The 25,009-nt window shown below is 44.4% G+C and overlaps 1 protein-coding gene across 16 annotated transcripts in view; it reads left to right on the top strand.

Annotated features, from left to right (window-relative positions):
* EPHA5 (EPH receptor A5) overlaps window positions 1–25,009 on the top strand; it is a 199,918-nt gene that overhangs the window by 86,144 nt on the left and 88,765 nt on the right. For 11 of the 16 annotated variants that reach the window (XM_083832662.1, XM_083832673.1, XM_083832676.1 and 8 more), the window contains exons 4-5: window positions 18,340–18,495; window positions 24,671–25,006. The exons of 2 other annotated variants lie outside the window; for them this stretch is intronic. In XM_083832662.1, coding sequence (XP_083688788.1) covers window positions 18,340–18,495; window positions 24,671–25,006 — 492 coding nt within the window. The remainder of the gene's footprint in view (window positions 1–18,339; window positions 18,496–24,670; window positions 25,007–25,009) is intronic. 3 more of the 16 variants (XM_083832665.1, XM_083832675.1, XM_083832666.1) reach the window with 2 other exon arrangements.

Raw genomic sequence — 25,009 nt, 5'->3', positions numbered from 1 at the left:
AAGGTTTTATAAACGAGTTACTGTTGTGGTTTTTTTCCTTTCTGAAAACAAACTGAACCAAATGCTGCCAACTGAAAGGAACAGGGGGAGAAGTCACTGAAGGAGGAGGTGATTGGATATATATTTATTGCATTTGTAGGAGTACATTATTGCTGATTCAATGAAATAAGAAAATTGTTTAGGCTTGCCTGAATGAGCATTACTTTATCTAATCAACCTTTTCTAAATTGGTCTTAATGTACTTCTATAAATACATTATTTCCAAACTCCAGGTTGTGTGGGCAGCATCAATTCTGCTCTGCCATGGCACCAAGACGTGCCCACCCTTTTGTTCTATGCTTGAAAAGCATTATAGTCTTTTCTTCTTCTTCCAGAAGCGGGGTAAGAAATTAATTGGGAGGAAAATGCTTTGTGCATGGTCCGAGAGTACAGTGGGCTATGCAGCTGCTATTTGGTTGTCTGGAGTCGGATGCCGACTTCTCTGTGGGCGGGCAGCTGAGCAGAGGTTTGGGCTGCCACGTGCGTAGGGCTGCTCTCAGTGACCCTCTGGGACCATGTTGTGTCCCTCAGACCTAAAGGATTCAGCATCCTCATGTCTGTGGGGTGAGTCACTCTTCTGGAGGTACAGAAGCCAAACTGCTTTTGCATTTAAATACTGAGAAAACTCTGTGTCTTGGGGCATTACATGCTGCTGCCTGGCTTGACTGTTGTTTTTTAATTAAGAGGACCTCACAGTTTCAAAGAGAAAAAACTTGAGATATGCAAGGAGAAAGGAGATTCTAGGAGGCACACCTTGTGCTAGCTTTTATTCAGGGCTCTAACAGCAGCTCGTTAGAGCTGGGGTTTATGGAGAAGAGATTGTAGCTCTAGGTTGCAATTTGGAGGTTATCTTCCAAGAGGGCTGATTTCACTCCATCCGAACAAGCAAGCTGTGCTGCTGGAGCTCCATAACCTCAGGCACCGCGAGCTGTGGTGGTATTGATCCGGGTGCAGGCAAGGAAAGAGCCACATCCGAACATGGAAAGGAGACCCGTGGGCTGTGCCATGAGAAGCTTGGATCGGAGCTAAGCCCTCCTCTTCGTGCTGGTGCGCAAGGCAATTTCAGGATAAGCAAATAAATGAGGGCTTGAGCGCAGGCTGATTGTTTATGCCTTGCTAGCAGAGCATGCAGCTTCTCCTTGCTCCTTCTGGAAGTGAAGCTAGGTCTGTTCCCTTAAACCCATTAAGTGGTTGTAATTGTGTTGTTATTAAGCTGAAATGATATATCTAAAGGTCTTCATGCATGGATCATGAAGAAGCTAAGTAGCATTACAGGGCTGGGAAACAGTAAGCCCATGGATTCACATGGAAAAAAAAATCTGTCAGTTTTGTCTTTGATAAGCAGTTAATTTAGCTCAGAATTGGCAGAATTCCCTGTAGTTTGTGTAGGGAATTTCTAGGTTATGCTGCAAACGTCAGAGTAATATGTGGTTATCTGAGACAACTGACAAGTGTTCAAGCGTGACAGCTATTGGGAAAGCAAATTCCAAAGGCAGGTTGAATCTGAATATATTAGAGCGTATGGGCTGCTGTGTGCGTGTATTGTGACAGAACGAAAAGCAGTAGCAGGATTGTTTTAGTTCACTTAATGATGGCAGAGGCTCTGTCTGTTAGCAGCTGAGGTGATGGCACTGGGGGTGGATCCATGGGGTGAAGCAGCTGTGCGTCTTGCAAGGCCTCTGCTCTGGCCTGGCCCCATGGAAAACCCCGGAGTTGTTGAGCATGGTAGGTGCGGTGCGCTCCCGGGGTACATCTTTGTGTTGCTTCATCTCCCCCAGACCTGTATTGTATGACCAGTATTGTGATCATGGGACTGGCATGTCGGTGACATGGGCAGTGGGATCGAGGGCACCCTCAGCACGTTTGCCGATGCCACCAAGCTGTGTGGTGTGGCTGACGTGCTGGAGGGAAGGGATGCCATCCTGAGGGACTCCACCTGGAGCCCTGCGTTCAGCACCCAGCACAAGGCCATGGACCTGATGGAGTGAGCCCAGAGGAGGCCACGAGGATGCTCAGAGGGCTGGAGCACCTCTCCTATGAAGACAGCCTGAAGGAGTTGGGGTTGTTCAGCCTGGAGAAGAGAAGGCGGCTCCGGGGAGACCTTACAGTGGCCTGCCAGTGCCTAAAGGCCTACAGGAAAGCTGGGAAGGGACTCTTTGTCAGGGGGTGCGGTGATAGGACAAGGAGTAATGGCTTTAAACTAAAAGAGGGTAGGTTTAGATTAGATATTGGGAAGAAATTCTTTACTCAGAGTCTGGTGAGCCACCGGCACAGGCTTCCCAGAGAAGCTGTGGATGTCCCATCCCTGGAGGTGCTCAAGGCCAGGCTGGATGGGGCTTTGAGCAACCTGGTCTGGTGGGAGGTGTCCCTGCCCATGGCAGAAGGATTGAAATTGGATGATCTTTAAGGTCCCTTCCAACCCAAACCAATTTGTGATTATGTTTCTCTCACCTGAGAAGGGTTTAGGATTCCTTTATCCTAATATCCTTTATCCATCCTCCTGATGTTAATGTGCAGATAAAGATGTCAACATGGACAAACTTGGTTGAAATGAAGTTTTCTGGGGGAAAGGAGGACTGCAAACAAGAGATGAGGTGAGGCATGCAGCTTTTTGGACTAAGGTGGGTTTTTTTTGATGATACCAAGGATTTTGGTTCACCCCACTATAAGAGCTCAACAGGTTGTGTACTAGGGTGTGCAAGCATTGTATGTGATGTGCAACAGTTAGAGAGCAGCCCCAGATATGACTGTAGGTTGCAAAGTATGTTAGCACACAAAAGCTCACACCAACTGGAGAACTGAGTCATGAGAAACCCCAAGTTAACACAAAATTAAATCTGTAACTTAGAAACTGCAGCAGAGGAGCTCATGACTATTCATTTTAGGTGTTAAAATGCCTGCGGGGTTGGGGATTAGAAGGTGAGATGCTCGCAAGGATTGCAAGGTAAGGGCTCTTGGGGGCAAACCTGCATGTAGGGAGGTAATAGCTATTACATTTGGGGGCCTTGCAGAAGAGCAGGTTCAAGAAATCTGACAACAAACAGGTTGTATTTGATCCCTGCAAGGAGATATGAGAAGTTTAATGCATAGCCTTCTGCAAAAGCGAAAACGTCATCGTTTATAACCTTTTAAGCAGCAATCTCATTGAAGGGAAATAACAGATAGCAATCTGGTTATTTATTTATTTGACATACTTTAAAAAAGATGAGAGCTAGTTTCTACATTTGTTCATCTTCAGAATGACATACAGCTCTGAGAGTAAGCCACACATAAGTTTCATAGACCGTGGTGGTATATTTTGCCTTTTAAGAGCTATCGGGTAAATCCAGAGACTACCAGATAATATACTCAGCTTGAAAATGATAAGCACGGAGATATGAAAGCCATTCCTTTTCCTGCTGTTGAAATGGGAAGATTAGTGGAAATGTCATGGCTTAGAATTCATGAAGCAATGTTTCCCTAATCAGCCATCACACTAAATTGCCTGAATACAGTATATTTTTATTTATTTCTTTTATATAAGTAGACTATACACATGTGAAGGCAGGCTGAAACAGGCATTATAAATAGAAATCCTTATGCATCATGCTCTGTATTACCAGGGTTGTGTACTAATTGTGTTAGGTCTATGATTAGCTACTATGAAATAGGTCAGCATACAACTTCATAAACGCCACAAAACGCTCCGCAGGATGAGCCTACAGGTTAGAAAGAGCCACAGATGGGTTCAGCTTTTCCGAAGCTGTGGGCCAAACTCCCACATGCTTATCAAAGTGCAGTACTGCTCGCTGAGGATATGACCCACGTGTCTGGTTGCTGCCTGCTTTCACTCTGGAGCAGGTAGGACATAAAAGTTGGCTTTGCATCGGAAGAGATTTTGGCAATGCGTGAGTAATTTGCAGCTTTCAGGCTCAAGTGGTGACAGCTGGAGGGATATGTCCATAATATTGCCTCTGTCATTCTCAGGAGACATATGTGTCAGAAAATGCCTGATTTACAAAAACAGAACTTGCATGAGTGTGTACTATGCATATAAATGTATGTATATATACACCAAGCATATACACAGCCTGTGATGCTTTGAATGAGTGCTTAATACAACATGGTGGCAATGTTTGTGGAGGATGTACATTCATAAAACCTTTTTGCTCTAGGATGTTTTTGGAGGCTTTTCTCCAGTGATGTCACACAGGTTTCAATTGTTTAAATTAATGAGCTTGCTTTGCTGAAGCAGGTTAGGGCAAGGGAGCTCAAACTGTTCTGCTGGTGGTTTTTGGGGGGCAGTAACTTCTAGCAGCTGGGGACAAATCAACTTTTCCCATTAGAGCTAGGTACAGGAAAGAAAACACGTGCCCTTGGCTCTTCCTGAGACTCGGCTGTCCTTCCACCTTCCCTGCTCATTAAAGAGTGAAAAAATTACTGGAACGTAATTCTGTGTACTCATAAAGGTGCAGTGTGAACAGAGAAAGAATGTTCCCTGGTAAAGAGAGCTTACGAGGTAAGCAGATGATGAGGGGCGTAAAGTGGAAAAGCACAAAAAACGATGGGATGCCATAAGGTACCTTCTCAGTTAGTGACTTTGTAATGGGAACCCCATGGGCCCAATAAACTTGCCAAAAAATACTGCATGCTATTTTGAGGTAAGATTACCTTTTTTTTTTTTAATCCAACACAGACAAAATTCATGTTCTCTAGTCTGGGCTGAGATTTATGGCAGTGCAGGATATTAGTACTTTTCCGATTACAGCACTGTGGCAGTAGGAGACTGAGATGCATGCCTCTTGCTGCTAGAAAGCTGACAGCATGTGCTTATGTCTGCATGTGTATTAGCAAGGGTTATTAATTTCTTTTGGATGCAAAACTAAAATTAGTGTCCCTTGGCTTTTTCCTAACTGAAAATGGCTTTTTAAATATGTAAGAATCAGAAATCATTTTCCTGATACCTGGGCCCTTTCCTGAGCCTATCATTCACATGATCATTTGTCATTAGGCACAGTGGGCAGGAGGTTAATTGTAATTGTGCAGTCACCTGGACTATTGTGTGATTTGAAACGGAGTTTCTCTGCTGTGTCAGGTCCAACAGTATATTATTTGAATGCGTTAGTGCCAGGCTGATCTTTAAATCTGCCAGAGAACTGAGGAAGAAGTGATTTAAGCGTTCGATTTAGTGCTCTCTTCTTGCTGTCCGCTTCAGGCCACTTTACTAGCGATAGCAGAATGTGAGTGGAATTAAAATACAGATGTGTCAGTTTTTAAAAAAAATAAAATCAAATCAAAAGTAGCAACCAAGAACGTGGAACCCTTCATCTTAGTAACTTAATGCTGTATATCTTTGTTGACAACTCTATATGTAAATCACTAATTATTCTAAACTATTCAGTTCCCCTCCAGGAAATACAGACTTCAACATTAAAGGCTAGCTATAACGAATGAAAGCCTTACACTGATTCCCCACAGGTTTTATTAAGCTGCAGAGAAAACCCAAGGTTTTTGCATCATGAATAACTGTGATAGAGGGGTCAGCAATTTACCTACATCAGTGGAGATTACTGGGTTTGGGGCAGTAATTGTAAGCACTTTAAGGCTTTGGTAATGCGTACTTTGTACTTTGCTGAAACGGTGAGGGAAAGAGGGCATGACTGCCTGGTAGGCTGAGGTCTCGTATCACTGCTTTATACCATAGCTGGACTCGAGGAGTGTGATATACATGCACAACTGATCCAGTATGTCAGTCTTCGAGTTTTTTTATATTTTTTTCCACGCAGACTTTTTCCCAGTTTTCCCAGCCTTTGCTTGTTTGGCCTGGCAACTCATTTGCAGACCTACACTGAGCTGTAGGTTGCTTGGTCTGCATATATGACAATGCCTCTTGTGTAGCTGTGGGAGGGCTGGTTCTTGTTCATCGGTGCCCTGGATGGCACCTTGATTGTCCCATGCGATCTACAGGGACACTGGATGCAAGGAGAGGGCCGTGGTCTCTCCTCTCATCTGCTTTGTGCTGTGCAAACTGCATTTTGGTCTGCATGACCTTTGAGAAGAGAGGGCAGGAAGAAGATGAAGCCTGGTGTAGACGTGAGAGCTGTGGGGAGACAAGCAAGTGTTGTGCATCCCAGAGGAGGTGAAAGCAAGCCTTTGTTTTTCCTGGTCGTATTGCCTGTAGGCAGCACTGTTGGGACCAGTTCTGCATGAAGGCCCTGTGGTTCCTTTAGCATGTGCTGAAAGGTGAGATCAGGTTAAAACTCCGTATAACTTGAGTTATGTATCTACTTCTGTTCTTAAACCCGTCTTTGGCACACTCTCGCAGGGATGCAGGAATTATTCAGACTTTCAGAGTTCGTTTGTTACCTTTATTCACCAGCCAGTTGTCATAAATCTCTAAACTCTTATTACTGTCTTAAATGCTATGTTCATTTTCTGTTGTTTCATTTCTGCTCATTCTTAATGTATTTCATTGTAGCTCAAGTGCTTCTGATCCAAAACAGGTTCTTTGCAGTGGGGAGACAAGCTGAAGGTTTCTAAATTTGGGACTCCCTAAGTAGAGCATCTTCCTGCATTATAGCCTGATGAGACAGCTTCATTGCCTTCTGATCCTTTCGTCAGGCTAGAGAAGGGCAGACCTGGAAAGCAAAATTCCTATTTGGATTTCATTTTAAATCCAATTTCTCAAGAGCAAAGGAGAGCTTTCTTTTTTCCTCTCCTCTTCAAAAAAAAAAAAAAAAGAGAGAAAAGAAAGAAGACCAGCCAAAATATCTTCCTGTGGATGAGCGCACAGTGCTCTTGATGTCTTCTCCAGTGTTGGCCTTTTGCCTTCTCTCCCCTCTACCTTCTATTTATATTATTCTTGGCCACCTTTCTTGAAGGAGCTATTGATTAAAGGATGCAAGCTGCGTCAGATCCTGCATATCAAGCTGCTCTTTTTTTTCAAGTTACTCAGTATGTGAAGAGCATCTATTTCTGCACTGCAGTGCAGCTTTACCCAGGTGTACCTGGTCTCTCCAGCAATCTTTTTTTTTTCCCTTTGCCCTCCCATCCTGCTAAATGGACATCCTGTCAAATACTGTTTGCACAGACTGACAGCTATAGAGGTCTTGGAGAAAAAGACAGATCCGTGCACATACTATAACAAACAGAATCAAAATGTCAAGACACAAGTGAAATATATCACTATGCTTCCCTGTCAGATTTTGCTAATATCACCTGGATAAATTGACAGAGGAACACCTGCAGCAAGTTAACCTATTTTTATTAGTGCTTGTTTCACATATTTATATTTGGTGAGAAATGTAAGGACTGCTGGGGAGAAAGCTTTCCGGTATTTCATGGCAGGGTGGAGTGCCCACTGTTCTTCACGCAGAAAGACGATCAGGGCAGTGAAGTCACTTTCAAATAACACAGCAATTAATAAAGAAAGAAAAAATAATTTCACAGTCTGTTGTTAAATTAGCAATTCTTCAGAGTGTCGGGAGATCCTAGCAGAATTAATATGCACTCTGAAGCCTTGGGCAGTCTTGGTGCATATCATTTACCCAGCAGCTGCAAGAGCAAAATGCTGAGGAGAGGTCCTCCATTGCAAGGGAAATCGTGGAATTACCTATCTAGCAATCATTCAGCAGCCTATTCGCAAGTAATCAATAAGAAAAGAAACAGTTGGATTTGGATTGTGTCCCTCATTCTTTCAAGACAGAAGTAGCAGAAACAATGGCTGGAAAATGATGTGTTAAGTAACACAGGGGTAAAAAAAATAGGTAGGGAGCACCATACATTTGAGCTGGGAGAGGAAAGTATACAATAAGAGGGCGATAAATTTCCCTCGTGTTGAAGGGGAATATTTTGTAGCAGCTTTTTGCAAATTAAATGCATCTACATAAATAATGTAGCAACACATTTAATTGCAACTATTTATTTTTAAATGTGCCTGGATGACAGGAGAATTTCTGTGCAGAGTAATGAACCCAGTTTTTCTGCCACTTGTGCAACTTCTATTTAAAAAACAAAAAAGGGTGAATAGTATTTCGGCCAAGTGTCAGAGCCTCAGAAGTTTTTAGCTGCTCTCTAGTGCATCTGAAAAGAAAAAAAAAAAAACAAAATACCAGAAGTGGGTACCATGTGTGTAATCATGGCTGGGTATTGGGGAGGTCAAGATATGACAGGGATAAAAAGTATTACCAGTCCCTGCTTAGGTCAGGAAACCCCCCATTTAGTCTGGCAGTGCCAAGTGTACCTCTTCAAATAAAGGAGGCACACCGGGCTCTTTGTTTGCCTTCTGCTGGTTGAGCTGTTGGTGTTTGTTTTCAGGCTTTCTTCTCACAAAGACTAGAAACCTCTTTTCTCTCTTTTTGCATGACGAGACAGATTCTTGGTGCGTGCTCTACGTTTCAGGGCTGCTGAGAGGACGCAGAGCATCCTCCCATGCCACCCTCACCCACTGGCTATCACAGGATAGGTACCTTCATGTGTGACGAAGCTTTGAAAAAAAGTCTTGGAAGATGACCTGTAGGACGGAAAGCTGTTGGGGCTGGTCTTGTATGGCACATGATGAGCAGGTTGTGGTCTTTTCTTGTAAGGTATAGGTATGCCAAGCCTCCAGCATGGCAAATCCAGGGCACAATGCCCTCGTGCCAATGCCAGTTGCTCCCCCTTTTTTCCTCTTGTCATTTTCTAGTCTTTCATGAACAAAATGAATGTGAATGATTTCTGCAAAGCAGACTCCTTGCTTTTTGCCTAACCGGTCTTTGGAAGACTGCTTAAGTTGATGCAATGCAAGGGCGCAGGAACACAGCAGAAATTACAAATACAGTGCTGGATTTCCAGGGCAGACAGGATTATGTAGGCACTGCTTATTCTCTGGATATAGCTAGAGAGCCAATTAAACAACAGTATCCCCTTACAATAATTTCAGAATGAAATCTCCGTAAATCAAGCCTTGGAAGCTCGAAATTGGGCTATGAGAATGACCAGCATCGCTGCTGCAAAGTTTGCTTCAGGCTTCTGTTTCATGGGATGTTGTAGGTACGGAGAAATGGATTTGTTGAGGAGGGGCTTATGGTGAGGGTACGTGTAGCAAGAGAGAAGGTAATGTTTGCTTTACTTCTGCTTCACATATGAATTTCTGGCACAGCTGCATATGTCAGATGGTCTTTTTGCAGGAAGACCGTGGGAAGAGAATTTTGCTGAGGCCATGGGTAGGGATGCTCTCAGGACATCCCCTTCCCAACAGTCAAATGCTTTTATGTAGATGCTTTTCTCTCTGAAAAATGCGGTTCATAGTCTGACAAAGAAAATACCTTCTTGGGGATAAAACTGCCTATTATTTGTCTCAGGGGTTTTGGTGCTTTTCTGTGTGGGCTGGATTCACAGCAGTACGAGCTAGTTCACGGCAAGGATGGTCCAACTCCAGCATCCAAAAGCCATCAGGCAGCCCACCCAAATGGTGTTGTGACTGGCTGCAAAACCAGGACATTTGAAGCATCAAGTCATATTGATTTATCTTGGTTATGAGCAGTTTTTCCTCCAGAAATGGGGGAGCTCTTAGTGAACTAAGCAATTCTCTTGCTGCTGCAGGATTGGAGCTCAAAGAAATGCTTCAAAGGTTGGCATGACACAAGTTAGCGATGCCCCACTGCCCTTCATTGAGCTTGCTCCTAAAGATGGGCCATTCGGTGCAGCTATTTGGCGAGGCAGATGAACTGTGAAGTTTTGCAGCGTTCATCTGACCCAGAGGAGTAGTTGAGTCAACTTAACAAATAACTTCAGTATTTTGGTGTCGTCTTAATTAAACTGGAGTCATGAAGTGCTGTACTTGAATGTGATGGGAAAGCTGCTTGATGTTTCCATACTGACTTTGTTGTGTGCGTGTGGAAAGAAGTGTTTTGCTCAGCTCTCCTGGTTAAGTTTCTCTGGGTGTTAATACTTGCCACGTTCTCCTTGCATCCCCTCTTTGATTTGTTGCAGTCCAACCAAACCACCTCACGGTGCATGTATCTGGGCGGAATTTAGCTTGCTGCCACCTGCATCTCTTTAACTCCGTTCATCATCCTCTCACCCAAAAACCCACCAACTGCTGAGGAAGGAAGCACGGCTGAAGGGAAGCATTCCCCAGGAGAGAATCGCGTTTCCTTCTGTGCGACTGGGCCTCCTGCCCCTCTGACAGCACTGCCCACATGCTGCAGAATTGGCCAGTATCGCCTGTATCTTAGATTTGCAAATACGCTTCCCAGGAGTCGTTTTTATGTGCATGAACCCATTTAGCACACTTAGTCCAGACAACTCTGGATAAATCCTTCCTATCTTTTGGCAGAAGGACTGTAAAAGATCCATCTACGTCGCCCTCTGATGGAATTTGAATAGATGTGTCTGGAGTGACATATGCTCAGCCATAAATTACAGAGAAACAATTTTAAAATAAATTGTCTACAGCCAGTCCTACCAAATTTACCTCCCGAAACAGATGATCATAAAGCTAGAAGCAAACAAGCCCTTAAACATTTGAGGCAGGCTTTGAGAGGATGCTTTCGCTGAGGTGTTGGCAGCACCTGCCAATCTATAGTGATGCTTAGTTTGGACCAAAGCATGAAAAGAGGACGATGAAAGAAATGCTAATTTTTATACCACCTGAAAATCTTGTCCATACAAATGAAGCTGTACAAGGTGGAGTCAACCAGAAGGAGATACTTTTAGCATTTTAGTTCTCCTTACTGCCAGTGTGCGTACAGCCTATTAGTTGAGGCTAAAACCTTGAAATGTTGGTAGAGTAAACACACATGACATAAATCATCAAAATAAATCCTCCCAAATGTCATATTTCTTAACCATAATTGGTTGCAATTGTCCTAACCACAGCGTAATTAGAGAATCTTTCTTTCTCTGGCCAGGCTCCAGATCTGTATGGCCAACTGAATCTGAAGACTGAAAACCTCTTTGCAGTATTGTGCCAGCAACCATGTGGCTTGGAAGAACCCTGTTTTCCAGGAGATTTTACTGACTGGTCTTTGCATCGTGTAATATGTGTACACGCGTGCATGGGGAGGTTTGGGCTGGATCATTTTCAAGTTTGATCCTGTCCCCCTGTTGCCATTAAGGATGATGCTTGTTATTGCTATTCAGTCAGCACCGCTATTGAACTCCGGGGAGTTCTGCAGCTTGTCCATCAACCTGCCCCTTGCTCAGCACACAGCGCAGTCTGAATGTTTAAGCTACCATTCACGTAGCAAAGGACACACCAGGCTGCGTGTTTTTGTGCAGAAGCCCCCAAAACAGCGTCTGGTGCCTCTTGGATTACTCGTGGAGCTAGGCGTCTTGAGTTATGTTTACAAGTGTGCAGGAACAAATCTGTCTGCCTTCCTCTGTATCTTAAACTGTATTTTTCCCCTAGGTGCAGCATTGTAAATCATCACTTCCTCTGTTTAAGGGAGTAAAATGATTTCAGTTTGTCTTCATTATAAAAGAGAGACAGTAATTTAAGCATAATTTAAGCGCATCTTAGTCTTACACCTCAGAGAACAAAGAAAAGATGCACAGATTTTTATAGATGTGGAGATTTATGGAGATAGATATTTTTATAGCTATCAGAGAGGCTGCAGTGAGAGGATGTGGACTGCCTATTCTTGCTATAAGCTAGCTAGTTGGAGCTCGGCGAGACTGTCCTGGGTTGCATTTTGTAACCAAACAGGTGTGAGAACTGCAGATGCAATCCGGGCTGCCCAGGGGGCACCGCCACGGCTAAGGGCAGGAGCACAGCACAGGTGGAGCAGTGGCTCAGAGCTTTCTGCTGGGCATGGGAGCACCCAAGGTGAGCCAGCTGGCAGCACCAGCCCAGGGGCCGAGGAGATGGAGTCGTACAAGGGAACAAGGGGAAACTGCAAATGTTAGAGAGGCCGTGTCTTTAAACATTGTATGCAGTCGTCTGGACCTGATGTCGCAGTCACACACACTTCCAGCTCTATCAAAAATGTAAACAGAGGACAGAAGTGAGGTAAAAGGTGTCGCATATAAAATCATCTTCTGAGAGTTAAAAAGTCCTCCTGCAGATGGATAGCTTGCAAGAACATGCAGTTGCTGTCTAAGGAAAGACAAACATAGTTTCTTCTTATTTTGGGGCAAAACCCAAACAATAGCACTGTTTTTGCACATATCCCAGAATAAATCTCCTTTCCTGCTCCTCCATCACACTGCTGAGAGTTTAGGCTTGACTCAGGTTTTGCCTCTCTGATCACTTCCAAATCTTCTTTGGAGCAAAGTCAGAACATGCAGAAATATGGCCCATTACAGCCTTAATGTAATCACAAGCAGTTTCAAATGTATTGTGTTCAAGTTAACTTTATGGCTTGCAAATGTAGCTGACTTGGGAGTTTGATGAATTTTTCAGAGCGGTGCCACGTGAGGAAGTTTTACACCATTTAGAAGAAACGCATTAATGTTGTTAGTGGCAGTTAATTCTTTGCTTTCCAGCAACTACGCTCATGTCATAAATTGCTGTGTGACAATTTAGCGAGTCACGTGGCACAAAAGGTGATATTTCAAGGGGAAGAAGCGAAAGTACTAATTGATTTATGTTCTAGTTTTCAAGGTTGTTTTGGTATTCAGAGCTGGAGTTCATTCCAATGCAGAGCAGAGGTAACTCAGCCTCAGAATACAAACAGTGGACAAAACAGCATCAGAAGACACTATATTGTCCTAGGAAAAATAAAAAATAATTTTTTATCCCGCTTGAGGTGCAGGCTTTGCTTCAAGGTAAGGTCCCGAGACTTTCTTCAAGGTGCCAAGCCATTTGATGACCCATTTATTCAGCAAGCTCCAGGAACCTGTTTCAAAGGACTTCTAGGAAGTCTTGTGCTGCGGTGGCAGAGCTGCCGAAGGATGCTGGCAAGCCTGCAAGATTCAGGCAAACTGGCAGCTCTGAGTTACAGTGTTTTATTAGTGGGTATTTATTTAATTCCCTTCAAATCCCTAAGGCGTGCTGCAGGAAGCAACGTAGCGCTATTGCAGACTGAGAGACCAACCCTAAAGGAGATATAATCTCCTTAATAAAGGAGATATAATCAGGGCATTTTACACATTTTCTATAGCTTTATAGCTTTGGCAGCAATTTTGGTGTCAGCCTGCAGTTCAAGGAGAGCTGTTAGGAAGGGCAGGATTAGCACTTGGGAACCTGCTTGTAAATTCTGCAGGAAAAGGCTCGATTGGCGGCTCTTTCTTTTTTCCCCCCTGTGTAATTCCTGAATACTTTCAGGAGAGTGCAGAGATCATCTGTTTATATTCGCCGGGAAACATGAAGACAGTCTGCTGTGTTTTTGTTTTGTTTTGTCGTGTAAGTAAAAGAGCATGTCAGGAGCACAGGCTGAGGCTCGGAGCCACTCAGCAGTTTAACTGATTCCACATTGTAAGGAACGTACCTCGCTAAACCCTTTTTCTTCGGGTTTTGGACACATCTAAGAGGCAGCAGGCCCCTCTTCTTGGTGCAGACGCTTCAAGGCACGGCAGCTCCAGAGACTAGAGCAGGGCTTGGTTTATTTGTAGCTTGTTTTTGCTCAAATCCTTCAACTCTCAAGGCATATTCCCTGCGCTGGAGTGATGTGCTAATGAAGGCAGAGTTGATGAGCTACAGAGCCGCTCTCCTTTCTGCTGAACACACATAACATGTCCTCCTGATGTTTCAGGCCTGGATTGCAGAGCTCGGTTTTATCTGTGGGGCAGAGTTTTCTGTGTGTTCATGCTGTGGTCACTTCTAAAAGCCATGGTAATTTAAGCTCTGCTCCACTTCCACGTACATGGGGGGATGGTCCCAGCCCATGGGAGTTTGCAGTTTGAAAAGGCAAATCGGTCTAAAGCGTGGGAGGGAGAAACTGGAGGAGTTTGTGGTTTGCTGCTGGGCAAGAGGTAGTTTGGGAAGGAAACAGGTTTTAGATAACGTGTGCTCTGTTTAGACCAGACGTTCTTATCCTCATTAATTTTTGTTAGATTTCATTCTTTAGCTTTATGGATTAGTGGCACTGCTTTATGAGTTATATTGGTGGTTTCTGATTACCTCAGAGACTTATTTGGTACTCTGCAAGGGAGAAGGGGTAAGTCCTATTTGAGCTTTATTTTCTGGGATATACGAAAGGTCACTTTGCTGATCTGAAGCATTTAAGCACTGCAAGCTTATCCTTCCAGAATTACAGGAGTGCAAAGGGAGTAATAGGTTGGACCTTTCTCATCTCTCCTGGGATTTCAAGGCTTTATGGGGTTGTTTCTTAGCTTTTCTCTCTGCAGGGAACAAGGCCTAAGTTCAGTATAATGCTAATTTGATGTTGTGATAGCTGAGAGCTCCTTGCATTAAAGATGATGCTTCTTACGGATGTGGCCACGTATGTGTTAAGTTCCTGGGCACACAGAGATGCTCGGAGGTGGTGTCCTTGCTTCCAGTGCTTGCTGGGTACCACCACCTAGGGCCAGTGTGCCCCAAAGGCATGGGGCAGCCAGAGAGGAAGAAAGCCCTGCACGTTGCTTGTAGCCTTCAGCTGCAGCTCAGGGATGATTACAGAGCTGCAGCTGCAAATCATTTGATGTTAAGGCTTGCAGAAGATAATCTCTGTTAAGTAGTACCAGCTGTTTGATGTTACTGGCTGCTTCTGCCTACTTTTTTCCACTTGCAGGTACTTGCAGTCTCTAGTACTGATGGAGCACATAAAAGTTAACCGTCTTGTTTGAAGAGGGCAGCTTGTCTTGTCAGAGTCCCAGTGATTCCTCTCCTTTCCACACACGTTATAAGACCCAGTTTCTGACAGTTCGAGGAATCAGCTCGTGCTGTTGCTGTCCCAAGAAGCTCCTGCTGCTGTCCTTGCCTGCAGTGATCTCTTGCTGGCTTGTCCTGGAGTGTGCTGGCAGCCAGAGGCTGCACGGCTGTTAAAGCTCTCTGCCTGCAAGTTTTTGTGGTTGCTACTAAAAATAAAAAGTGAAATGAATTTGCTGATAATGGATGCGCTACTAACAGAAACACATCCCACCTAACACCAGCAGGTTGTTTATGGCATGTTTGCTGCATCTAAAAATACTCTTTTTTTTCCAGCAAACAATTTCATTTAGAGACTATTTTCACACGTCGGCGGCTGTTAATCAGTTAAGGAGTTATCAGTTTTAATATTAGAAAGAAAGAAGCAGATGTCATTAACAACCTGAAACTATTTCATTTCTTGTCAGCTGGCTTCCAGCAGATTATGGGGAAATTTAGGCTTGTCTTATTTCTCCTCCTTTTCTCAACCCCTTGAGAAGAGAGAGAACGCTATTAAATGAATGGCCGTACTGTGCTAGTTCTGTGTATCCTTTGAAGAACCATTGAATTAGAAATAGTGAGATAAAAATATAAGACTAAAATAAGATTTAATTAGAAATTAAACCCCAGACACCCATGTAATTTTAAATAAAATCATGTATACTTCACGAGGAGACTTTAAGGTTGACTGTCAGAAGTGGAATGATAACGGATCAAAACCCAAGGTATATGCATGGAAGGCACGGGCTGTTGGTGTCCCCGAATCCAGGCTATTTTGCTCCAAATCCAGTTTACAAAATATCTGACCCATGGGAGCCTTCAGATTACATAAAATCACAGAATCACAGAATAGCCAGTGTTGGAAGGGACCCACCAGGATCACCGAGTCCAGCTCCTGGCTCCACAAAGGACCATCCAAAAATCAAAACACACGTCTAAGAGCGTTGTCCAAAAGCTTCCTGAGCTCTGGCAGGCTCGGTGCTGTGACCACTGCCCTGGGGAGCCTGTCCCAGTGCCCGACCACCCTCTGGGTGCAGAACCTTTCCCTAACACCCAGCCTGACCCTCCCCTGTCCCAGCTCCGTGCCGTCACCAAGGCCACCGTGAGGTCTCCCCTCAGTCTTCTTGAGGTCTAGTTCACTTCGTTCCACATCCCTCATGAAAACATAGGTTATTGGTGTTGTAAATCAGTTGGCGTATACTTCTTCATGAAAACAAAGCATTCCCTGCAAGCTGAGCTATGTACCACACCACCATTAACAAACTGCACCTTGTTGAAAAGCTGTCGAGGAAAACTGACTTGCTCTGCAGGTGCTGCTTTGCACACAATACAAGCGCAGGAAACTCTTGTGCCATAATGATTTAGTGATTTTCTGTCTGTCTTGATGGGACATAATGAGATAAATTCAAGTCCTTTTTTGAAGGCTAATTACATCGAGTACACACGAGACGTGGGCTGCCCTCGTTATGTATTGCATGTTTTTGTGCTTTCATTTCCCCGCGTCTATTGTCTGTGTGTGCGAGTTTTGATTTGGCTTTGATTTACAAATTGCAGGCCAAAGAGGGGCTGTTTGGTGGTCTCCTCTCCCAGAAGATTCTCCAGAGAGCACAGAACAATTCCTGCTGCGTAGGTAGGGCAGCATCTGAAGATAGCCATGAAGCTAATATGTAAGTGAACTCGTGTAAGAAACTGAGGAACGTGCCATAAAACACGAGGGCAGCTTGCAGCAAGTCCTTTAACAATCATCTGCAATAAATTTAGCCATCTGTGGCCTGCAGAGCTTACGGTCTGGATGTGGAGCAATGGTTGGCTGCTGAGCCATTTTGGAGATTTGTTTTTTAAAACCTTTGGATTCACCAATTTCCCTTACGTTTTCTCTGCGTGTCTTGTGGGTAGAGAAGGAGACTGGGGAACGGTGCAGGAGGGTGGGCTGTTGGAGGTGCTGGAGCTGGAGCATCCCCTGGAGCAGGGATGGAGTGGCAGCAGATGCATGACTGAGACCTTGCAGCCTGTGGTGAGCCGGGAAACTGCTTCAGGCCAGGCAAAACTGGAGGTGGGGTCTGGGGAGGTTTATTGGGTGCTCCTGGATCGCACCCCTTTTGCTACGCGAGTGGTTTTCATCAGCAGAGACTTGCTGGTTGATTCCAAGGGATTTTTTCCCCGTGCTGTAGGGAGCTGAAATCAGAATAGCTTTAGTGTCAAACAAAACACTGCATGGTTTCGTTACGAGTTGAGGTGCTAGAGTCTGTCTTCACCTCTTGGTGAAGAAGCTAGTGGTGCGAAAGGGGAGATGTCAAGAGAGAGTCTCGGGTACTGCAGGAAGTACAGCCAAGTTCAGCACCTTACTTGGTCCTTCGAGGAAAAGGGATTAATAGTAAAAATCTGCACTTTATAGGGAAAATGAACTCTCCTCGTGTCTTCTGGCTGCATTTTAACACATGACGTTGCTGTGACTGCCTGGGGCGTTGTTAGTGGGACAGTACTAATTTGTTTGCTGTGAGCACTTTTCCTTTGCCACTAGGCAAGTCTGAACGCAGATGGGAAGACTGATTTCCAGGGAACTTTAGTACATCCAAATAGCCAGCCATGGATATATCCATACTTCGTTTTTCTTCCTGGTAGCTGCAGGTTTGTAATTATGCATCCAACTGCATGATTACAGGTCTGTTTGGCTTTTTTCTAAAGCCAAGGTGAATAAATGCAAACCTCTGACTGTCACCGCTTGTAGCTGTGTGCACACACCGGTGAGTAAGTGCAGTGATCTTCGCTTAGGTGAAAGAGTGCTTGTTCCAAGAGGCTGAAAAAAAGATATTACTGCATTCAGTTCAAATTATCAAAATAAATAATAATAAAAAAATCCTAAGCTACCCTTAGCCAATATATTGCTTTTGTAAGAACATGAATATCTCTTGTATAAACTCTTTGAACCTCATTATGCATATATATTGGAGCTGAAAGGAATGTCTTGAACGGCGAGCACGCTTCCCAGGCTGTACCCAGAGCAATCTGTCTTATATAAAGTACTTTAAAATTCATCACAGGTTTTCAGGGGAAAAAACCCTAGGGAAGTAGCCTTATCACAATGTCTTAAAACTGTCAATCTCGAGATTCCCTCAACCACTGTATTGTTATTTGTTTGCTGAGACATTGATTTCTGGGTATAGAACATTTTAAACAAAAACCACAGGATGTATTTTACCTGTTTTTCTAAGCCTGAATGGAAAAAAAAAAACAACACCCAAACACAATAATGTTTTCTAAAGCAGAGCCAAAAGATGTTACCTCTCATGCATTTAACAGAGGAAATAAATATCCAGCAAAGGCAGATGCTAGGGGAGAGGCAGTCAACAGATTCTTGTTCTTTTTTTCATGCAGATATTTAAGCATGCCTTGTTTATTAGTGGGGTAGACTTGTTTTAAAATATTCAAACCAAATAGTTCGCGAGTGTTTGTCTGTTTTCTTTCTAGCTGAAGACATGTTTTTTAAAGGAAATGTGAAGAGACTAATTTTTATGATGGGAGAGCTTAGCCTGTGGTTCTTCTTTTCACAGTATGCAGACCTGGGTTCTTCAAAGCTTCACCCCACAGTCCATCCTGCAGCAAATGTCCCCCTCACAGCTACACGCTTGATGAAGCATCCACATCTTGCCTGTGTGAAGAGCACTATTTTAGGAGGGAATCAGACCCACCTACAATGGCCTGTACAAGTAAGCATGTGCTTAGAGGGTTGTTTTTAATCCTTTTGAGCTGTTCCTTTTACTGTGACTAGACGTTATGATCTTAATGTGCTTTTACAGGCTCTGGGCTTCAGTTGGAGTTAGTCTGACACACTTGTAACGTCACTGGCTTTGTCCACCATACCCCCAGTTACAAGAACAGACTCAGGCCTTTTGGTTCAAAAGCCGGCGTTAAACGCAGGAAGCATTTAAGTAACAAGTAGATGATGCTCCATCTCTCACAGTCTGCTCTACCATCACACCGGGGGCGTTCCCAGCCAGCAGCACTGCGCTCAGACCCGTGCATCGGTGCATGCACGGGTACCGGTGTCCCACACGCATGTGGAAGAAACTACGGCAGTGCTTGTGTACTGTAGCTGTAGATAGAGTAGATATGGTCCTGCTTAGCATCATCTCGTAGCTCATTTTCAGTAGACTAGCAGGGAGAGAGCCCTACCTTTCCAAGCTGCCTGGAGGAGGTTATTCTTCACGGCAGCCTTAAAGCTTCGCAGGGTAAAATGCTTCTCCAAACCAGCAGCAAAAATGTAGAGCTTATCCCCTGGTGTAGGGGATGGAGGGTACAAAAACCAAGCTGGGGAACTGGGAGTTTAAGGTAGAACTGGAAACGCTAGCATTGCCCTTTTCCTGCCATCTGTGAGCTATCCTTTCAACTGTACTTGAAGGCTGGTTGTTCTGTTTGCTTTATATTTCAAATACTCAGGGCTTCAGTTTGTAGACCCCCAGCTAGTCCTGCTGAGTGTATTCCCAGTGAATACAGCTGTCCTTCCTAGCTACTCAGGTTTGCACTTCAGAAAAGGGAAAGAAAAAGTCTGTTCCTGCTGGAGAGTCACTTTGCAGAGGAACCTGCCCTCAGCAGGTCTCTGCTGCTCTGGAAGGGACTCTTGGCACAGAAGACATAGGATAGTTGGGGCCCTTGAACTCAGGGCTTACTCTTTGTCAGCCAGAGGAACTTGAAGCACGTGGCTGGTGAAGGTGTGCTGCAGGGAAGGAGAAGGCAGTGCGGCAGTAGCTAGTGCTGTATGATCAAAGCGGTATTGGTGGGGGGCGAGTCGTGCAAGCACTCCTCAGCTTATTAAGTACATGTACCAGTATCTCACAGAGTGGTGACTGGGGTGGGCTACAGCTCGAAAAACTGTGACAACAGTGCTTCCTGATGTCTGTTTTGCCTCGTGGCAAGACTTTAAAGCACATAGATAAATGAGAAAGATGTCTAGTCAGTGTGGGTACTGAGAAATGGGAAGGGAGGGGAACTCTGAAAAACCACCCCAAATCCGCTTTTTTGCCTAGGCAGAACCAAAGCCAGGGGTTATGCCGAACCGTCCTGCTGGTGAGTTAGCACAGAGGAGAAGCTGCCACCCCTGAGGAAGAGGTTTATGCTTACTTGTCTGTGACCTGAGCATAGGGTGGGATTTTCAGAGGGGTACAACCATGCTTGATGACAAGCACATAATAAAACACCAAGGAATATGAGTGCCCTTCTCCCACATGTTCCTGGCACAGTCTGAATCCTATAAGTAAAGACTGTAATTTATGATGCCACAAATATTGTGAGGTTGATTTTTGTTGTTGTTGTTTGCTTGGTTTTTATTTTATTTTTTTTTAAGTTTTTGTTTGGGGGTTTTAATGTTTGATTTTTGTTTGTTTTGAAAGCTTACTGTAAGCTTGTTTAAAGTCCAGGCATGGTGTGTGAAGCTGTGTTAGGATGTGGCATGGCAGGACACCGAGTGCTTCTGAGGCAGATGAAAGGTTTAATGCTGACCCAGGCACTGCTCTGCTTCTGTCACCCACTGTTTCAGAGCATGCTGCTATGTCACATACAGAGCAAGCTGGTACAGCAGTTTAGGTTACTGAAGCATCTCTGCTGGCGTTCCTGCTCGCTACCCCGAAAGCAAGGTGGATCATTTGAGCCCTCTCCATGTGTTTCAGTGCTAAGTCACTCTCACTTGTCTTAAACATCCTTTTTTGGGATTTTGTCCTCATTTAGCTGTATTTCTGCTGCAGGTGGTGAGGAGAGCCTGCGTGCTACCCCATTTCAGCTGCAGGCATAGTACATTTCAGCAGGGACAGTGAATAGTAGGTAGCAACACTAACATTTTAAAACCAACACAACAAGAGTTGCAAGGGAACATCTTGTCATGAACTGAAACACAAGCAAGACAGGCTTGAGTCATGACTGGTAGGAAAATACTGAAAGTTTTGTGAATGTTTTCATTATTTATTACAGCAGAAGTTAATAATATTCATAGGATTCCCTCAACTTGAAATCTAGTTAATTTTAGAGAACACATCAGTGTTTGTTTTCAGCTCTATACCTGCAAAGTCTCCGTGCAGTTGGTGCAACTATAAAATCACAATTTCCTAATTTCAGGAGAATGCTTATCAGTCCCAAGCTGCAATGATCTCACCACCATCACCAGCATTGCTAAATAAAACTGCTAAACCACTGTCAACTGCACAGATGAGCACAGTGGGGGAAAAAGACAAATATATTTTTATTTAATTTTTCCTAGTTCCTTAAGCATGTTTTATAAGTAATGCTTGGCAGTTTCTAAATTAATAGTGCTGTAATGCAGTCCAAATAAACTATTGCCATCAGACAAAAAATGTTTGGTCCTGTCAGGCATTTGAGAATTCTCTTAGTATTGTTATGCATCTCCCAGGAAATAATTGAGCTTGATTTCTTCTTAATTAAGTCGTCCTAGCTTCAGTTCTTGCAAAATATCAATTTAAAATGAAAACATCAAAGTTACACCTTTTCTCCCCCTCTTATCTCGGACGAAGAATCCTGTTGCAGTTCAGAGCATACAGGGGACATATGAGTAAAAGGGAACGGCACAAAGAGCATAGAGGGAATAGGACAAGGTGGGACACACTGATGTTTTTGTAGTGTTTGGTATAATATTCTCTTCTCAAAGGTTATGATTAACTTTAGTGTTTGTGTGTGCGTGTGCAAATATGTATTAGTATCTCAGGGGAACTTTCTCAGGTTATTTTTTTACACGTGCATGTCAGCCAACAACAGGTTTGCTGGCCATCAAGAAAAACACCAATATCTTTATCTTCAGAAATGATTTGCTTTTGGTCAGTGGATTGTGCTGCAGAAATGTTGAATCTGCCTTCTTAGGCCATAAAGTAGCAAATTAAAAAAAAAAAATCAGTGAACTAATATATTCATCCTTGACAAAGGGAGTTTTGGCAATGAAAACAGACCTTCTTAGCAATTAAAGGGCCCCTCCTCTTCGGGAGCTAAAACACCATTTTCTTCTCCCAGCTGTGATTTTTCAAAGTTTTACCCATATGCAGTTTCAGGATTCTTCAAGTAGGTCTTGTTAGATATCTGCAGACTGCTAAAGACTGCTAAAGACCTTTCTCAGAGCCCCTTTGAGAATGCTAATTTTATAGGTTATGAAGTCCCACTAGCTTCAAAGCATTTCCACTGAAGTTGATGTTTTTAAACCTTCAAGAAGAGCAGCTGTACAAAGCAAGTAAAAACCTCTGGTGACTTTGCAAAAGTAATAATTTATCCTCTGTTAAAGACACGTTGTCCAATAAGTGTTTTTTTGTGCCTGAGTTCTTTATTTTTCTCTTAGAGTACTGGTAGCAGTAAAAGTGCATTCATCCAGTGGAAGAAAAAATCGGGCAATTTAACCAGTAAAAAAAACACCTGAGTGCAACGTATATAACTCCACACAGCTCCCGTGATGAATTTCATAGTTTCCATTATAACAGTGTGAGTATGGCAGGACAGAAAATAGTTCTGCCTTCTGCTGTACTGTGGTGTCATTAGCTGAAGAGTGCTGGACCCCTGCGGTGCAGATTGCGAGAGGCGGGCTTGTGGAAACACTCAGCCTGGTGGCACAGCCCTCTCCGCCCCGAGGACGTGTCAGCTCCTTCCACTGTCTCGTGCCTGGTGAATGCTTGTTCCCCATTTATAGTGCTGTGAAGCCATTATGTGGAGGATAATTGTAGTCCTCGTCCCAAAGAACATCCTGGCTCAGTTAGGAGTTGCTGGCACGGCTGCAGTTGAGCACCTGGTCCTCCAACCTGCAGAGACCTGAGCCCGTGCTTCGTTTTATGGATGGCAGCAAGTAGGCTGTCAACTTTAAATCAGCATGTGTGCGCAGATAGCTGGCAGCCAGAGCATTTCCTGAACCTCTTCTCTGTATCCACCTCGCTGGTAGGCGAATGGGCATGCAGGGACCCCCTTCCAGCCCTATCTACAGGGGCTAAACTCCACAACATGCCTCGTTTCCGCATTAGCGAAGTTTTCATTCATAGATGACAGAACAAAATGTGCCTCCGACAAGGCTGATCTGCTGCTTCCTAAACTAACCTAGCTTTTGTCTTTGACTGCTTTTCCCTGACCAAAATATATATATCAGGATTATTTATTTCCCTCTGGCAGTGAGCTTCTCATTGAATCAGAACAGCTTGAGTTGAAATCATCGCAGTGTTTCATAACCATTACCAATTTTATAGACTTAAAAAGGGGAGTAGGAAAGGGAAATAGGGAAAAATGCTCCTGGTTTATAAGGTAGCTTCAGTTTTGCAACACTGCCCATTTTAAGTAACAAATGGAGTTAAATTATCACAACAAAACTAGAAGATGACGGTCTAAGACAGGCTGTTAAATTTGTAGGGGTTTCTAGCTGATGAAGCTAGCTGACGGGCACATATCAAGAAGCTACTCATGGGTTTTGACGGCTTCATTCGAACTGGATGGCAGTATGTTGCCTTCACTCCTCTACTTTCTTTGGAAAAATCCCAGTCTTTGCTGTATAGCTTCTGGTGATGCTGTGACTAAAATCCATCCCAGTTTTCTGTGATAAATTTCCCCATGTGAGTCTCCTGCATGAGATCCTTGCTGTCCTTCCACGTCATCTTTAGGGTGTATCTACAGCCAGCCCTTCATCTCCAAGACAAGTCTAATAAAACAAAGAGCTTCTTAAAACATCTTCGGGGCAGTATTTCCCTTTCCCTGCCCAAACGGTCAGATTTTTCTAACACAAAGCCATCGAGTGAGATACGAGCAGTTCAGGTGTGCAGAGAGGATGTCCTGCAGGAGGCCACCATGGAGGAGTGCCAGCAGCTGCAGAAGCACCTGGTGATGTGGCACACTGTCAGGTGTCTCTGGCTCGAGGCATCCAAGGAAGGGCCTGGCTTTTGGAAAGGTGCATGTCAAAAAATAAGCAAATAAGTGGTCTTGAGGGTATGTATCTCCAGGTGGGCAGCATAGTCAGCTGCTGAACTGGGAATCACTTTTGGAAACCGCGGCCTCAGTGTGTAATGTGGTTTTTCTTGCCCAGCCATGGCCTCTCCCAGCAGGGTGAAGGAAAGCAGGCCGCATCTGCGGGAGCTCTGATACCTCTGCAGCAGCTGTTCCTCCTCAGATAGCTTTGCCAGCGCCGTGCTGACATACTGAGCGGGGAGGCTTGGCAAAATACGTGAACACGGTGCGGCTAACTAACCGTGCTGGTGCTCGGAGCTTGGCAGGGACCAAGAAGGCTGCAGTGGAGTAGCCAGATACGGCTGTGCTTCCAGTGGCCCGTGTAGACCACCATCTGTTTTGGGCTCCATCGAGTGTCTCGCTTAGGTGTGATTTGGATGCCCATGCTTAGGTTTTGCTGTTGCCAAAGAGCTAATAGGGAGAAGCAGGTGGATGGAGGGAAGGATTCAGTGTTGGAATTGAGTACCAAAGTCGTGGGGATACATCGGTGTGTGTCTTTTTTTAAGGATTCAGAACTAGTGATATAGGAGCAGTGGGGCAAGGAGCGGGAATGTTGCCCCCGGTTAAGCCAACGTGACTTGGGCAGAGCAAAGATTTGCAGCTCGCTTAGCAAGCAGAACAAGGAGGGCACCAGAGGCAATGCCCTGGTGTGAAACATGCTGCTCCTGCTGGTTTTAAGCCAGCCCTATGTCTCATCCTCCCCTGCAGATGACTGTGCCCCAACACAGACCCTTTAAGGTAAGGTGGGAATGCTCAAATCCCCATCTTCCCGTTTTTTTGGTTGCTGCTGAAAATTTTCCCCGCGTGCTTTTTGGCACTTGAGTAACATGGCAGCTCTGTGCAACCTAGAGAGTAGTAGAGAGCAGGATGACTGACAATACTGTTTTTACCATGTGTTTTTCTCACTTTACAAACCAGGACCCCCCTCTGCTCCTCGGAGTGCCATCTCAAATGTTAACGAGACTAGTGTCTTTCTGGAATGGATTCCCCCTGCTGATACTGGTGGAAGGAAAGATGTGTCTTATTATATTGCATGCAAGAAGTGCAACTCACACTCAGGTCTGTGCGAGGCGTGTGGCGGTCATGTCAGGTACCTCCCCCAGCAAACCGGCCTGAAAAACACCTCTGTCATGATGGTGGATCTGCTTGCTCATACAAACTATACCTTTGAAATTGAGGCAGTGAATGGAGTGTCCGACCAGAACCCAGGAGCCCGGCAGTTTGTTTCTGTAAATGTAACCACAAACCAGGCAGGTA

This window comes from Anser anser, assembly GCF_964211835.1.
Source record: "Anser anser genome assembly, chromosome: 4".
Taxonomy (NCBI): domain Eukaryota; kingdom Metazoa; phylum Chordata; class Aves; order Anseriformes; family Anatidae; genus Anser; species Anser anser.
The sequence above is the reverse complement of the archived record's forward strand: the minus strand, read 5'-3'. Positions and strand labels throughout refer to the sequence as shown.